Source organism: Rhinopithecus roxellana, chromosome 12 (assembly GCF_007565055.1).
Source record: "Rhinopithecus roxellana isolate Shanxi Qingling chromosome 12, ASM756505v1, whole genome shotgun sequence".
NCBI lineage: Eukaryota > Metazoa > Chordata > Mammalia > Primates > Cercopithecidae > Rhinopithecus > Rhinopithecus roxellana.
In genome coordinates, this window is record NC_044560.1 from 56,207,813 (window position 1) to 56,222,841 (window position 15,029).

Here is a 15,029-nt window from a genome sequence, read left to right on the forward strand (position 1 = left end):
GTGAAACCCCGCCTCTACTAAAAATACAAAAAATTAGCTGGGGGTGGTGGCGCACGCCTGTAATCCAAGCTACTCAGGAGACTGAGCCATGAGAATTGCTTGAATCCAGGAGGCAGAGATTGCAGTGAGCTGAGATCGTGCCACTTGTACCCCAGCCTGGGTGACAGAGACCCTGTCTCAAAAGAAAAAAAAAAAGAGAGTAGTACCAAGGGCATTGATCACAGATAATAGATAATATTTTCTTAAGGGTACAGATACACTGAACTATTTGGTATAAACTATGGGGAATTGGTTTTCTTTTTAAAAGAACACCAACTACTCTTTGGAGACTCCTAGATGCCAAATTGAAAAGCAAGTAAAGCAAGCTTCTTGCACATATCACTTCAAGGCCTGGCCACTATGGCAAAGGGATGTGTGTTAAAGGGCAAGGGGGTAGACTTCCACCTAAAAAAGATCAAGACCTGGAAAGCTATATAAATGCCCTCCTCTTCCATCTAAGGTCATGTGATAAAGCTATTCTAGGAAACAAAACAAAAATTCAGGTCAGTGGCCACTGAGCAGATCACAGGAACTGTCAGTTCAAAGAGATACTTTAGCATTATTTTCCTGTTACAGTAACCTGGAGTTTTGAAATATAATATGGTAAACAGAGAAGTGGGTTAATAATGGAAAGAACACTGGGCTTGCACAGTCAGTCCTGGTTCTGCTACTTACCAGCTGTGTGACCTTAGGAAAATCAATTAACTTCTCAGTTTCCTTATCTGAAAAACTGAAGCTAAACCTCTGACTGTCCCACAAAATGGTAATGAGGAATAAATGGGATGTCCATGAAAATACCTTTAAAACAAGGGCCAGGAGCAGTGGCTCACACCTGTAATACCAGCACGTTGGGAGGCCGAAGCAGGCAGATCACTTGAGGTCAGGAGTTCAAGACCAGCCCGGCCAACATGGTGAAACCACATCTCTACTAAAAATAAAAAAATTAGTCAGGCGTGGTGGTGGGCGCCTGAGAGGTTGAGGCAGGAGAATCACTTGAACCTGGGAGGCAGAGGTGGTAGTGAGCCAAGATCGTGCTACTGCACTCCAGCCAGAGCTTCAGAGCCAGACTCTCAAAAAAGCAAATTAAAATAAATAAAACAAAGCACTTTGCAAATATTAACTTAATTGAAATAAAAGGTCTCTGGTGTGAAAAGGTGGGTAACACATTCAGAGAGGTTAGAGCTCAACTTTATACAAAATTTAAGCCTACAAAAGCAGTTTGCCCAGATCCCACAGTACTATAGCTAATAGAATGTATCTACTCTACTATAGTACTCGCCTTTAACTTGCTAGAATCTTACTACCTTTTCTTTAAGAGATGGAAGAATCACACAGAGGATTAATATAACCTTTTCATTTTACAAATTAAAAAATGGAGGCATAGAAAGTTAAAATGACTTGAGAAAGTTTACAGGGCCGGCTGGGCACTGTAGCTCGGGCTCATGCCTGTAATTCCAGCACTTTGGGAGGCTGAGGCGGACAGATCACCTGAGGTCAAGAGTTCAAGACCCACCTGGCCAACACGGTGAAACCCTGTCTCTACTAAAAACACAAAAATTAGCCAGGTGTGGTGGTGGATAACTGTAATTCCAGCTACTCGGGGGCCTGAGGCAGGAGAATCTCTTGACCCCGGGAGGCGGAGGTGGCAGTGAGCCAATATCGCGTCACTACACTCCAGCCTGGGTGATACGGTGAGACACTATCTCAAAAAAAAAAAAAAAAAAAAAAAAAAAAAAAAGTTACAGGGCCTATGAAATGAAAATTACAAATGTTATATCACCAAGAATATTACAGCTTTTTTTTTTTTTTTTTGAGACCGAGTCTGGCTGTTGCCCGGTCTAGAGTGCGGTGGCCGGATCTCAGCTCACTGCAAGCTCTGCCTCCCGGGTTTACACCATTTTCCTGCCTCAGCCTCCCGAGTAGCTGGGACTACAGGCGCCAGCCACCTCGCCCGGCTACTTTTTTGTATTTTTTTAGTAGAGACGGGGTTTCACCGTGTTAGCCAGGATGGTCTCGAACTCCTGACCTCGTGATCCGCCCGTCTCGGCCTCCCAAAGTGCTGGGATTACAGGCTTGAGCCACCGCGCCCGGCCCAGAATATTATAGCTTTTAAAAAAAAAAAAAGTCCTGGCCGGGCATGGTGGCTCACACTTGTAATCCCAGCACTTTGGGAGGCCGAGGTGGGCAGATCACCTGAGGTCGGGAGTTTGAGACCAACATGGAGAAACCCCGTCTCTACTAAAAATACAAAATTAGCCGGGTGTGGTGGCGCATGCTTGTAATCCCAGCTACTCAGGAGGCTGAGGTAAGAGAGGTGAGGTTGCAGGGAGGCAGTGGTTGCGATGAGCCGAGACCACACCACTGCACTCGTCTTGACAACAAGAGCAAAACTCCATCTCAAAAAAAAAAGTCCTTAGAAAAGAAAAATATGACATTGAATAGGCAGGCATTCAGACACTGGAAAGGTAAGAAAAACATTTACACAAAGGAGAACTGAAGATAACAAAAAAGAAAAACAAAAGATCTTTATATAAAGCTACTAGGGCTGGGCGTGGTGGCTCATGCCTGTAATCTCAGCACTTTGGGAAGCCAAGGCGGGTGGATCACTTGAGGTCAGGAGTTGGAGACTAGCCTGGCCAACATGGTGAAACCCGGACTCTACTAAAAAAGTACAAAAATTAGCCGGCATGGTGTCATGCACCTGTAATCCCAGCCACTTAGGAGGCTGAGACAGGAGAATCGCTTGAACCTGGGAGGCAGAGGCTGCAATGAGCCGAGATGCCACCACTGTATTCCAGCCTGGGCAACAGAGTGAAGACCTGTCTCAAAAAAATAAAAAACAAAAAGTTAATAAAAGTTTTTAAAAGAATTAACCACCCCTCTAGATTTAGCAGTAACTGATTATTTACTATCTGAGTTTAAACATTCTACTCTCTGGAAGGACACCTCTACAAATTATATAGACAAGTGACTTTCAAGTGTTTATACAAAGGGATACTGCTTCGCAATTCATCTCGAAATCACAAGGCTTTCTTCCCAGCTCTTCCTGTTAAATCCTTGTGGACAGAACATTTCTCCTAGGTCAAAAGTGCCATTTAGGCTAGTAAAAGAAACTACCTGTTCTAACATTTCTTACCTATCCAACCTCTTTTCCCCTCAGGGGACCTGTACAGAGTGTTCAATTTTTTTCATGTATCACAACATCTCAGTTAACATCACCTTATGCAATTCTCTATCAAACACACACTGAACAAATATTGTATTACTCAGTATTGTTTTGTTTTTTTGAGACAGAGTTTTGCTCTTGTTGCCCAGGCTGGAGTGCAATGGCACAATCTCAGCTCACTGCAACCTCCGTCTCCTGGGTTCAAGCAATTCTCTTGCCTCAGCCTCCCGAATAGCTGGGATTACAGGCATGCCACCATGCACAGCTAATTTTTGTATTTTTAGTAGACATGGGATCCCACCATGTTAGCCAGGCTGGTCTCGAACTCCTGACCTCAGGTGATCCGCCCACCTCGGCCTCCCAAAGTGCTGAGATTACAGGCATAAGCCACCACACCCGGCCAATATTGTTCAGTTCAATACTGGTAAGTACTTACTACATGTCAAGCACTATACTAAGTGTTTATGACATGAAACTGTAAAAACACAGCACTGTCCTGCCCTCAAAGAGCTCACAATCTGGAGACACAGCCAGCCTCATTAACAAATAATAATACCACAGAAAACAACTGCTATAACCAGGGCACACACAATGTACAGGAGAGGCATACAGAAATGCTTAACCCAAGGTTGTCTGCAGGCAACCAAAGCCTTCACAAAGGAGGTAGGGCATAAAGGGACACTTGAAGGTTTAATAATTAAGAAGTAGTACCAGGCACGATGGCTCACACCTGTAATCCCCGCACTTTGGGAGGCCGAGGTGGGTGGATCACTTGAGGTCAGGAGTTAGAGACCAGCCTGGCAAACATGGTGAAACTCCAGCATTCCAGGCAAAAGAAACAGTGTAAGCAAAACTTAGAGGCACAAAAAACAGCATAATGTTCATTATTACTGAGCATAAAATGTAAAGACTTTTTCTCATTTCTCACAATAAGAAATAAGGCTAAAGCAGTAAAAAGGATCAGATCATAAAGGTCCTAGTATGCTATATAAAACACTTTCAGGCCAGGCGCAGTGGCTCACACCTATAATCCCAGCACTCTGGGAGGCCAAAGGGGGCAGATCACTTGAGGACAGGTGTTCGAGACCAGCCTGGCCAACATGGCAAAACCCTGTCTCTACTAAAAAATACAAAAATTAGCCAGGCATGGTGGCTCACGCCTATAATCCCAGCACTTTGGGAGGCTGAGGTGGCGGATAACCAGAGGTCAGGAGTTCGAGACCAGCCTGGCCAACATGGTGAAACCTTGTCTCTACTAAAAATACAAAACTTAGCTGGGCATGGTGGCATGTGCCTGTAGTCCCAGCTACTCAGGAGGCTGAGGCAGGAGAATTGCTTGAACTCAGGAGGTGGAGGTTGCAGTGAGCCGAGATGGCGCCACTACACTCCAGCCTGGGTGACAGAGCGAGAATCCATCTCAAAAAAAAAAAAAAAAAAAAAATTAGCTGGGCGTGGTAGCACACGTCTGTGATACCAGTTACTCAGGGGGCTGAGGTGGGAGAATCACTTGATCCCTGGAGGTAGAGGTTCTAGTGAACTGAGATCACGCCACTGCACTTCAGCCTAGGTGACAGAGCGAAACTCCATCTCAAACAAACAAACAAACAAATAAATAAAACACTTTCATTCAACAACTATTTGCTGAGTCCCTACTATGTGCTAGACATCACCAAGTACACAGGATACGGATCTCTGCAGATTCATTGCTATCTATACGAATGGCTGTTAGCTGAGTTGTGCAGTACAATCTGTATAGAACAACAGCCCTGTAAGACCACTGTAAACTAGAGGGCCGAAACTGCAGGCTCCACAAGGATCTTAAGGAGTTCACAAATTCACATGCATATCAAGTACACTCTGTACACAATAATATCTTGATATTTTTAATGCGTAATAGATGTTAGGTTTAACAGAGTATCATTTTAAAATATTACTGAATTCCTACCGGACCTGCTTTTTGGTTTTTTCCCCCCACAATTAATGTATTCTGAAAGTATGTTACTGTCCTGGCTCTCAAGGTTTTCAGTGTTAAAAAGTTATCTTCACAGGGTCTATTGTCTCAGACAACAGGGAGAAATTTAAAAATTCTGAGTAGGAAGACCACGGCAGGCAGATCACTTGAGGTCAGGAATTCGAGACCAGCCTGACCAACACGGTGAAACCCCATCTCTACTAAAAATACAAAAATTAGCCAGGCGTGGCAGTGGGCGCCTGTAGTTCCAGCAATTCAGAAGGCTAAAGCAGGAGAATCACTTGAACCCAGGAGGCGGAGGTTGCAGTGAGCCGAGATTGCGCCACTGCAATCTAGCCTGGGTGACAGAGAGAGATTCCGTCTCAAAATAAAAAAAATTCTGAGTAGGAAGAGTGGCACGCCCCCAGTGTTCTTTTCTCATTCCACCCTTGCCTAGTTACTACAGAATTTATTTTTCTTTCATTTATGAGCCTGGAAAATCTTAATCACGATTACTTCGCGTGAGAATAGTACTTGTAGCATTAAGTTTGTCAAAGAAATACTTAAGTGCTGAAGATATATTCTTCTTCAAAGTGCTTTATAAAAGTGATTTGGACCAGGCACGGTAGCTCACGCCTGTAATCCCAACATTCTGAGAGGCCAAGGCGGGCAGATCACCTGAGGTCGGGAGTTCAAGACAAGCCTGACCAACACGGAGAAACCCCATCTCTACCAAAAATACAAAAATTAGCTGGGCGTGGTAGTGCATGCCTGTAATCCCAGCTACTCGGGAGGCTGAGGCAGGAAAATCGTTTGAACCCGAGAGGCAAAGGTTGCGCTGAGCCCAGATTGCACCATTGCACTCCAGCCTGGGTAACAAGAGCGAAACTCCGTCTCAAAATAAAAGAAAAATAACAAGAAAATTGGTCAGAGAGTGTGTACAATTTTGTGGTTCTTGAACCCATACTGCCAAATCACTTTTTTTTTTTGAGCCAGAGTTTCACTCTTGTTCCCCAGGTTGGAGTGCAATGGCGCGATGTCGGCTCACTGCAACCTCCGCCTCCCAGGTTCAAGTGATTCTCCTGTCTCAGCCTTCTGAGTAGCTGGTATCACAGGCATGCGCTACCACGCCCGGCTAATTTTTTTTTTTTTTTTTTTTGAGATGGCGACAGATTGAGGCTCTTAAAAAAAAAAAAAAACCTTTTATTCCATTGTTAATAATGACTATTTCTACCACTTATTAAATATACTTTAAGAGCTAGTTCTAGGACCTATGAAAAAAGCAGTGTTTTAGCCGGCATTTCCCAATTCATCTATAGGCTCACATCATTACATTCAATATTGATGTCTGCCGGGCTCATGGCTTGACATCCCAGCACTTTGAGGGGCTGAGGCAGGAGGATCACTTGAGCCCAGGAGTTTGAGACCAGCCTGGGCAACATAAACTAGACCCTACCTCTACAAAAACAAAAATAATTAGCTGGGCATGCTGGCGTATGCCTGTGGTCCTAGCAACTCAGGAGGCTGAGGCAAGAGATCATCTAAGCTCAGGAGTTCATGATTATAGTGAGCTATGATTATGCCACTGTACTCCAGCCTGGGCCACAGAGCAAGACCCTGTCACCATGAAAAAACAAAAAATAAAAAAAATTGATGTCTATTTCAATTTGTATATTTTTGAATATTTAATAATTATCTAAAATTTTCTCCTTTATAAAAATAGAATAGTTTGAGAGTATCCAAGAATTTATCTACTCAACATGTGTCAATTAGTGGGAATTAGGGGAATGGGTCATGATAACGTCATTTCATTGTTATAACTTAATCTGAACACTGAATACAGTAGCTTTTCTTCGTATAACAAACAGTTAAAGACAAGAAATATAAGTACATTGATGATAAAAGAGTAAATGAGTACATTTATCTGAGCATGATTCTTAAATGACACATCAAGATATCTCTGATGGACTGACTGATTGATTGACAGTGTCTTGCTCTGTTGCCCAGGCTGGAGTACAGTGGTGCAAATCCTGCTCACTGCAGCTTCAACCTCCCGGGCTCAAGCAATCCTCCCACCTCAGCATCCTGTGTAGCTGGGACCCCAAATGTGCCCTAATTTTTTTATTCTGTGTAGAGACAGGGTCTCACTATGTTGTCCAGGCTGTTCTCGAACTCCGGGGCTCAAGTGATCCACCTGCCTTTGTCTCCCACAGTGTTGGGATTACAGATGCGGATTACAGGCGTGAGGCGCCATGCCCAGCCTCGTAAAAACTATACAAAAAATACACTCTTGGAAATCATTAAGCATGACCTCTACAACAAACACGTTTAATAAGAAAGAATAAAAACTAACATTCTATTTAAGAGATATTACTATTATTTTGAAATCAAGGGAATCTATAAAAGGTTTGATATACAAATTTTACCACACAGTAAAATTTGATAAAAAACTTTCTCAGTAACTTAATTTTACGTAGAGAAATTCAACGCAAGATACTCTGAAAATGACTAGAATGATGATCCTACAGAGAACTAGCTGAGTCTTGTTTGTAAATTTTACTGAAACAGGAAATCTGTTTTGGTATACAATTGCGTCCATGCATGAGCTTTATCTAAGGAAAATAACCTCCTATGTTGAATTATTATTATTATTACTTTTTCTTTTTTGAGACAGAGTTTCGCTCTTTTTGTCCAGGCTGGAGTGCAATGGCTTGACCTCGGCTCACCGCAACCTCCGCCCCACTGGGTTCAAGTGATTCTCCTGCCTCAGCCTCTGGAGTAGCTGGGATTACAGGCGACCGCCACCACACCCGGCTAGTTTTTGTGTTTTGAGTAGAGACGGGGTTTCATCATGTTTGCCAGGAAGGTCTCAATCTCTTGACCTCGTGATCCGTCTGCCTTGGCCTCCCAAAGTGCTGGGATTACAGGCGTGAGCCATCATGTCCTGCCAAATTATTTAGAATTTTAGTCAGCTAATAAATTATATGTCTAATAGTAGCGGGAGATACAGAATGCCACTAGTGTTGATGTTTAATCTCTATATGCAATATATAATTTTTTTTTAAGCAAGAAGGAAATTCAGTAAGATTTCCTTCCTATTGTAGGACATTTCTCCACTTGGGCTTCTGAATGACTCTGATTCAAACTGGCATGAGACTGCTCAGACTTATGGTACAAAAGCATAAGGTTGGAAGGGATTTCAATTTATTTATTGATTCCCCCACACACATCCTTTTTCAAGTTTCAAGAACACATTTACTGATATTAATAATAACTTCCATCTTTTTAGTTCAAAATGTCACTGTCCTAAGAAAAAAATAGGCTAGGCACGGTGGCTCTGGCCTGTAATCCCAGGACCTTTGGGAGGCCAAAGTGGGCACATCACATGAGCCCAGGAGTTTGAAAGCAGCCTGGGCAACATGGTGAAACTCCATCTCTACAAAAATACAAAAATTAGCCTGGCGTGGTACCACATGCCCATAGTCCCAGCTGCTTGAGTTGAATGAGGCAGGAGGATGGCTTGGGCCTGGGAGGTTGAGACTGCAGCAAGCCGTGGTTGCACCACTGAACTCCAGCCTGGGTGACAGGGTGAGATCCTGTCTCAAAAATAAATAAATAAATAAATAAATAAATAAATAAAAGCTATTAGTGTTGCTGCTTAACCATCCTATCTAAAATAGTTGTCCCCACACACACACATACTATCACTTTATATCATACCCTGGTTTATTTTTCCTTAGTATTTATTATATAACTATTGTCATTATACATTTATAATTTATTTATTGTGTATCCCTCCCTGTATCCCAAGTTTTTTTTAACCTCTGTAATCACAGTGCCTAGAACATCACCTAGCCCTTAGAAGCTGGTCAAAAATCATCTCTTTATCAATGATTTTCACATTCTGGACATGGAAAGTAGACTCCAATTAAATAATTATAGTAAGAAATATAAAATTACAGTTGCTATATATCCTATGAAAAAGTGCTACATAATAAAGAGGGGAGTGACCTAGGTTTTTTGGATAGGGTTTCCCTGAGTTCCCTGAATGGAGAACTCCAGGATATGTTAGAGTTAGGCAGGCAAGAGAGAGTTATCACCACAGGTCATTTGCACATGCTGCTCCTTCTATCTGGACTTTTTTTTTTTTTTTTGAGACGGAGTCTCACTCTGTTGCCCAGGCTGGAGTGCAGTGGCACAATCTCTGCTCACACTACAGCCTCCACCTCTCAGGTTCAAGCAATTCTCCTGCCTCAGCCTCCCGAGTAGCTGGGATTACAGGCGCCTGCCACCATGCCCAGCTTATTTTTGCATTTTTAGTAGACATGGGGTTTCTCCATATTAGTCAGGCTGGTCTCGAACTCCTGACCTCAGGTGATCCACCCGCCTCGGCCTCCCAAAGTGCTGGGATTCCAGGCATGAGCCACTGCACCCGGCCTATCTCGACTATTCTTTACATAACTCCTACAATTTAATCCCTCAGTTCTCTACTTGAAAGTAAGACCTCTGCAAAGTCACTCCTAACTATTCAATTATTCCACAACTTCTCTTTTCTTTTCTTTCTTTCTTTTTTTTAATTTTAATGAGGTCTCACTCTGTTGCCCAGGCTGGTGTACAGTAGCATGATCATAACTCAATGCAGCCTTGAACTGCTGGGCTCAAGTGAGCCTCCCACCTCAGGTTCTAGAGCAGATGGTACTACAGGCATATACCACCATGCCCAGCTATCAACTTGTCCTTTTTCAGCAAACTCAAGATATATTAAAACTCTTCGCATTTAAAATTACTCTGTACAGGCTGGATGTGGTGGCTTGTGCCTGTAATCCCAGCACTTTGGGAAGCCAAAGTGGGAAGATCACTGGAGGCCAGGAGTTGGAGACCAGCCTGACCAACACAAGGAGATCTCTTCCTTACACAAAAGTAAAAAATCAGCTGCATATAACAGAGCACACTTGAAATCCTAGCTTTACTTGGGAGGCTGAGCTGGAAGGACTGCTTGAGCCTAGGGGTTTGAGGCTGCAATGAGCCGTAATCATGCCACTGCACTCCAGTGTAGGCAGCAGAGCAAGATCCTATCTCAAAGTAAGTAAGTAAGCAAATAAATAAATAAATAAATAAATAAATAAATAAATAAATAAAATTGCTCTATATACATAAGATGAAAAATGCCAAAGGTCACATCTATTTTACTATCTGTGATTTCCCCAATGTCAACACAGTCAACAACACTCCAAAAACATTGTTAGATTAATTAAAAGTAAGGACTATGTCTCAGACCAGTAGTTCTCAAATTGTGGTTCACAGACCAGCAGCATCAGCATTACATGGGTGTCGACAGAAATGCAAACTTTCTTCTTTTTTTTTTGTCTTTTTTTTTTTTTTTTCCTTTTTGTGGAGAACGGGGTCTCGCTGTATTACCCAGGCAGGTCTTGAACTCCTGGGCTCAAGCTATCCTCCAGCCTCTGCCTCCCTGAGAGCTGGGATTACAGGCGTGAGCCACCGCGCCCGGCCAGAAATGCAAACTTTCATAGTGGTTCATGTCAATAATTCCAGCACTCTCAGAGGCTGAGGTGGGAGGATCACTGGAGCCCAGGAGTTCGAGGCCAGACTAGGCAACATGGCGAAACCCCATCTCTACAAAAAATATAAAATTAGCCAGGTGTGATGGTGGGCACCTGTGGTCCCAGCTACATGGGAGACTGAGGTGAGAGGATCGCTTGAGCCTGGGAAGTCAAGGCTGCAGTGAGCTGCGATCATGCCACTACACTCCAGCTTAGGGACAGAGCAAGACCTTGCCTCAAAAAAAAGAACTGCAAACTCTCAGGCCCTGCCCTCAGTTCACTGCAACCTTTGCCTCCCGGGTTCAAGTGATTCTCCTACCTCAACCTCCCGAGTAGCTGGGATTACAGGCATATGCCACCACACTCAGTTAATTTTTGTATTTTTAGTAGAGACGAGGTTTTGCCATGTTGGCCAGGCTGGTCTTGAACTCCTGACCTCAGGTGATCCGCCTGCCTTGGCCTCCCAAAGTGCTGGAATTACAGGTGTGAGCCACCATGCCCAATCAAGAATTCATCTTAAACATCTCAACTATTCAAACGCAACCTAATTAACATTTAACAAATGGCCGGGTGCGACAGCCTGGGCGACAGAGCGAGACTCCGTTTCCAAAAAAAAAAATTAACAAATATAAAATACAACGCTTTATAATAACCATTTATTCAACTGTATTTATTATCTACAAAAAATACTGCACGAGGAAAAGTAGCCTCCACTGATAATTCCTAGCTCAAAATAAGCTAACATTTTGCCTTCTCCTCACCTCTCCCATACATACAGTTACTCTGTGTGTACGTGCTTTAACCATCAAGGAAAAATCAAGTTAATTAGATGCAAAGTTTAAAACATAATCATGCCTAATATGTCTGCTGTGGTCTGAATGTTTCTGTCTCCCTAAATACATATGTTGGAATCCTAACCCCCAAGGTAATGGTATGAGGAGGTGGGCCTTTGGGAGGTGATTACATCACCAGTGTAGTGCCCACATGAATGGGATTAGTGCCCTTATTTTTTTTTTTTTTGAGAGGGAGTCTCGCTCTGCCACCCAGGCTGGAGTGCAGTGGCCAGATCTCAGCTCACTGCAAGCTCCGCCTCCCGGGTTTTACGCCATTCTCCTGCCTCAGCCTCCCCAGTAGCTGGGACTACAGGCGCCCGCCACGTTGCCGGCTAGTTTTTTTTTTTTCGTATTTTTTAGTAGAGACAGGGTTTCACCGTGTTAGCCAGGATGGTCTCGATCTCCTGACCTCGTGATCCGCCCGCCTCGGCCTCCCAGAGTGCTGGGATTACAGGCTTGAGCCACCGCGCCCGGCTAGTGCCCTTATAAAACAGGCCCCAGAGAGCCACCTGGCCCCTGCCACCACGTGTGAAAACAGTGAAAAGGTGACTCAGGAACAGCCCTCACAAGACACCAAATCCGCTGGGGAACTGATTGTGGACTTCCCAGCTTTCCGAACCCTGAGAAATAAATTTCTGTTGTTGACAAGCTACCTAGTTTACGGTATTTTGTTACAGTAGATTGAATGGGCTAAGACAATATCTTGCTTGCCTCATTTCCTACTTCACATCTTCATTCTTGCATCCTTCCATGCTATATAATGGTAATACCACTTCCTACAATGCATCCTAATTCCTTCCTACTTTCTTTCTTTAAAAAAAAAAAAAATCCCTGTGAGGGCATCCTTTCCACTTGCTACTCACATTCATGAGGCATTCTTCCCCTTCCCAAAATGATCTATAAAAACCCTATTCAACTTTCAGGCCCAGCTCAAAGGACACTTTTGAATCCTAAATACCTCAAGCGGAGTTCATAACTCCTCCCTCTCATACATTCATTCTCAATGGACGGGCCCACACTTTCAAAATACAGCAATGTGATGTCTTAGGTAGGATGGCTCTTTATTCTGAAAAGTATATCATCATACCTCACTCAAGATCATTTTTGCACCAAAATTAAGATTCTCTGCCCAGGCATGATGGCTCATGCCTGTAATTCTAGAACTTTGGGAGGCCAAGGTGGGAGGATGGCTTAAATCCAGGAGGTCAAGACCAGATTGAGCAACACAGTGAGACTCCATTTCTACAAAGAGTTTTACAAATTAGTGGGGCACGGCAGTCCGTGCCTGTGGTACCAGCTACTTGTGAGGCTAAGGTGAGAAGATCGCTTGAGCCCAGGAGTTCAAGGCTGCAAAGAGCCATGATTGTGCCACTACACTCCAGCCTGGGCCACAGAGCAAGATCATCTCCAAACAACGATTCTCAAACTCACTCTTTCTGTGTAATCCACTAGCTACCTCAAATTTCAATTTAAGTTTATACTAGTCAGGTGGGAAATGAGACCATAAAGTGAATCATTCAAGCACCTAGCCGGCCTGGGCACTTGGAATAATAAGTAAGGCACGGTTGCTACCTAGAACTTACATTCCACAGGGAGAAACAGGTTAGCATACAATTAACAGTGTGTGAAAGTGAAGGAGACAGACACAGGGAAATGACAGACTAAAAATGCAAGAGTGAGTTAGGGAAAATTCATAGATTAAATAATTTAATAGTACATCACTTTTCTAAAAAACAGATGGAGGGAAAAAAAAGAAACTGACTAACCTCCTAGGGGAACGTAATTATCAGGACTTAGTTGTACCTTATTCCTCGCAGAGACCAAAATTTAGCTTGTTGCATATGTTGGAGCAATGTTTTCAATAAATGTACAGCAAACCACTTATAACCCAACTCAATGAAAAAAACCAACTGAGGCCTTAACCTATTTTCAAACAGAAAGAAAATCTGCAAATATAAGGTTCTCCCAACTAAAGGCAGACAGGGCAAAACAAATGAACTCTTTAGAAGGTTTAAAGAGACAGTCACAACCTGCCAAGATGATTGTCAGTCTTCAAATGCCCTTGGTCTCTGCCTCCAAATGAAAACAAACCATTTAAGTAATAGTAGTCAAGTCTGTAAACAAGTATTTTTAAATTCCTCCAGCTGTACCTCTACATTAAAAGATCCTCAAAAAAGAAAAGAAAAGAAAAGAAATTCAAAACATTTTTTAGCTATTTCTGTCAAAAGACTAGATCTCTCCTGAGGTCACAGTATGCATGCTGGCCCTCACTTCATTGCTCTGTAACACACCACCACTCCGGTTTTGCAATGACACTAGTTAATAGGCTTCCAGGATCTCTTCAATGCCTCCAAAAACGAAAAGGAAGAAGCAAGCCTACAAATCCCTATCTGCCCGACCTACAGCTCCCAGGAAGCAACAGTCCTCAAATTGTTACTGCTTAGACCCCTCAAGCCCGTAGAAGGAAATGGGGACAGCTGTGAAAGCGAACCGAGCGAGGACATCCGATAAAGGAAGAGGAAACGCGGATGGGAGAGGACGAAGGGGAGAAGGAACACGGAGAGGAGGGGGCAGTGGAGATAAAATGGTGAAGAGGGGTGAGAAGAGCAAGGAAGAGCAGTGAAAAATAGGGAGGAAAGGGGGGAAAGTAAAAATCACATAAGAAAAAAAAGGCAAAATGATAGAGGAGAAAGGAGGGAAGGGTTAGGGTTAAAGGACAAGGAGTGGGCGACAAAAGGAATGCGAAAAAGGCTGTCACTGGGAGTGATAAAAAGGATGTCATCGGGGAGAAGGGAGATTCAGGGATGTCACCTAAAGGGGTTCACCCCAGCAGGTGAATGGGGGAGCACCGGCAAGGAGGAGCTGGACACCGAGGGGGGCGGTAACGAGGGAAAGAGGTAAAGGCAGGGAGCCCGAGGGGACACCAGAGACAGGGAGGGGCAAGCCCGCAGGGGCTAGCGCGGCGGGCGGGGGCTAGGGTGGCGGGCGGCTGCGGCTAGGGCAGGCCTTGCTCCCTCACCATGGCTGCGCCGGCCTGGTCCTCGGGCATGCAGCCTCCGTCCTGGGTGCGGCGGCGGGCCGGACCGGAGCCCGCCCCCAGGCTGAGCCGGCGCGGAGGCTCCAGGAGGCTCCTGCGAGCGGCGGCTCCGGGCTTGGCCCAGGCCTCGGCCTCCTTCCCTTAAGCTAGTAGTGTAGCTGTAGCAGCAGCAGCCGCAGCCGCAGCCGCAGCCCGAACCCGAGCGCAGACTCCGCCCCCGCGAGGACCCGCCCGGGCGCGCGAGCCCGCGCTTGGCCCCGCCTCCGCTCTCAATGCGCAGACTCAGCCGAGAGGTCCCGCCCCCTCCCCAGCCCGACCTGTAGTTTCTCCCCCTCCCAGACCCTTAAAGGAGCAACACACCCCCAAATGCTAGCCTCCCTTCAAAATATGAAGAGCTTTAAATATTACATTATGACAAGAGATTAGAGCACCGCTCGCTTTG

General features: G+C 44.5%; 1 protein-coding gene across 2 annotated transcripts in view; it reads right to left on the minus strand.

The window, feature by feature from the left end:
• The window catches only part of ZYG11B (zyg-11 family member B, cell cycle regulator), a 118,889-nt gene extending 104,089 nt beyond the window's left edge, over positions 1 to 14,800 (minus strand). For both annotated transcript variants that reach the window (XM_030912863.1, XM_010372150.2), the window contains exon 1: positions 14,570 to 14,800. In XM_030912863.1, the coding sequence (XP_030768723.1) occupies positions 14,570 to 14,599 (30 nt within the window). In that variant the 5' untranslated portion in view covers positions 14,600 to 14,800. The remainder of the gene's footprint in view (positions 1 to 14,569) is intronic.
• Between the last annotated feature and the right edge of the window lie 229 nt (positions 14,801 to 15,029).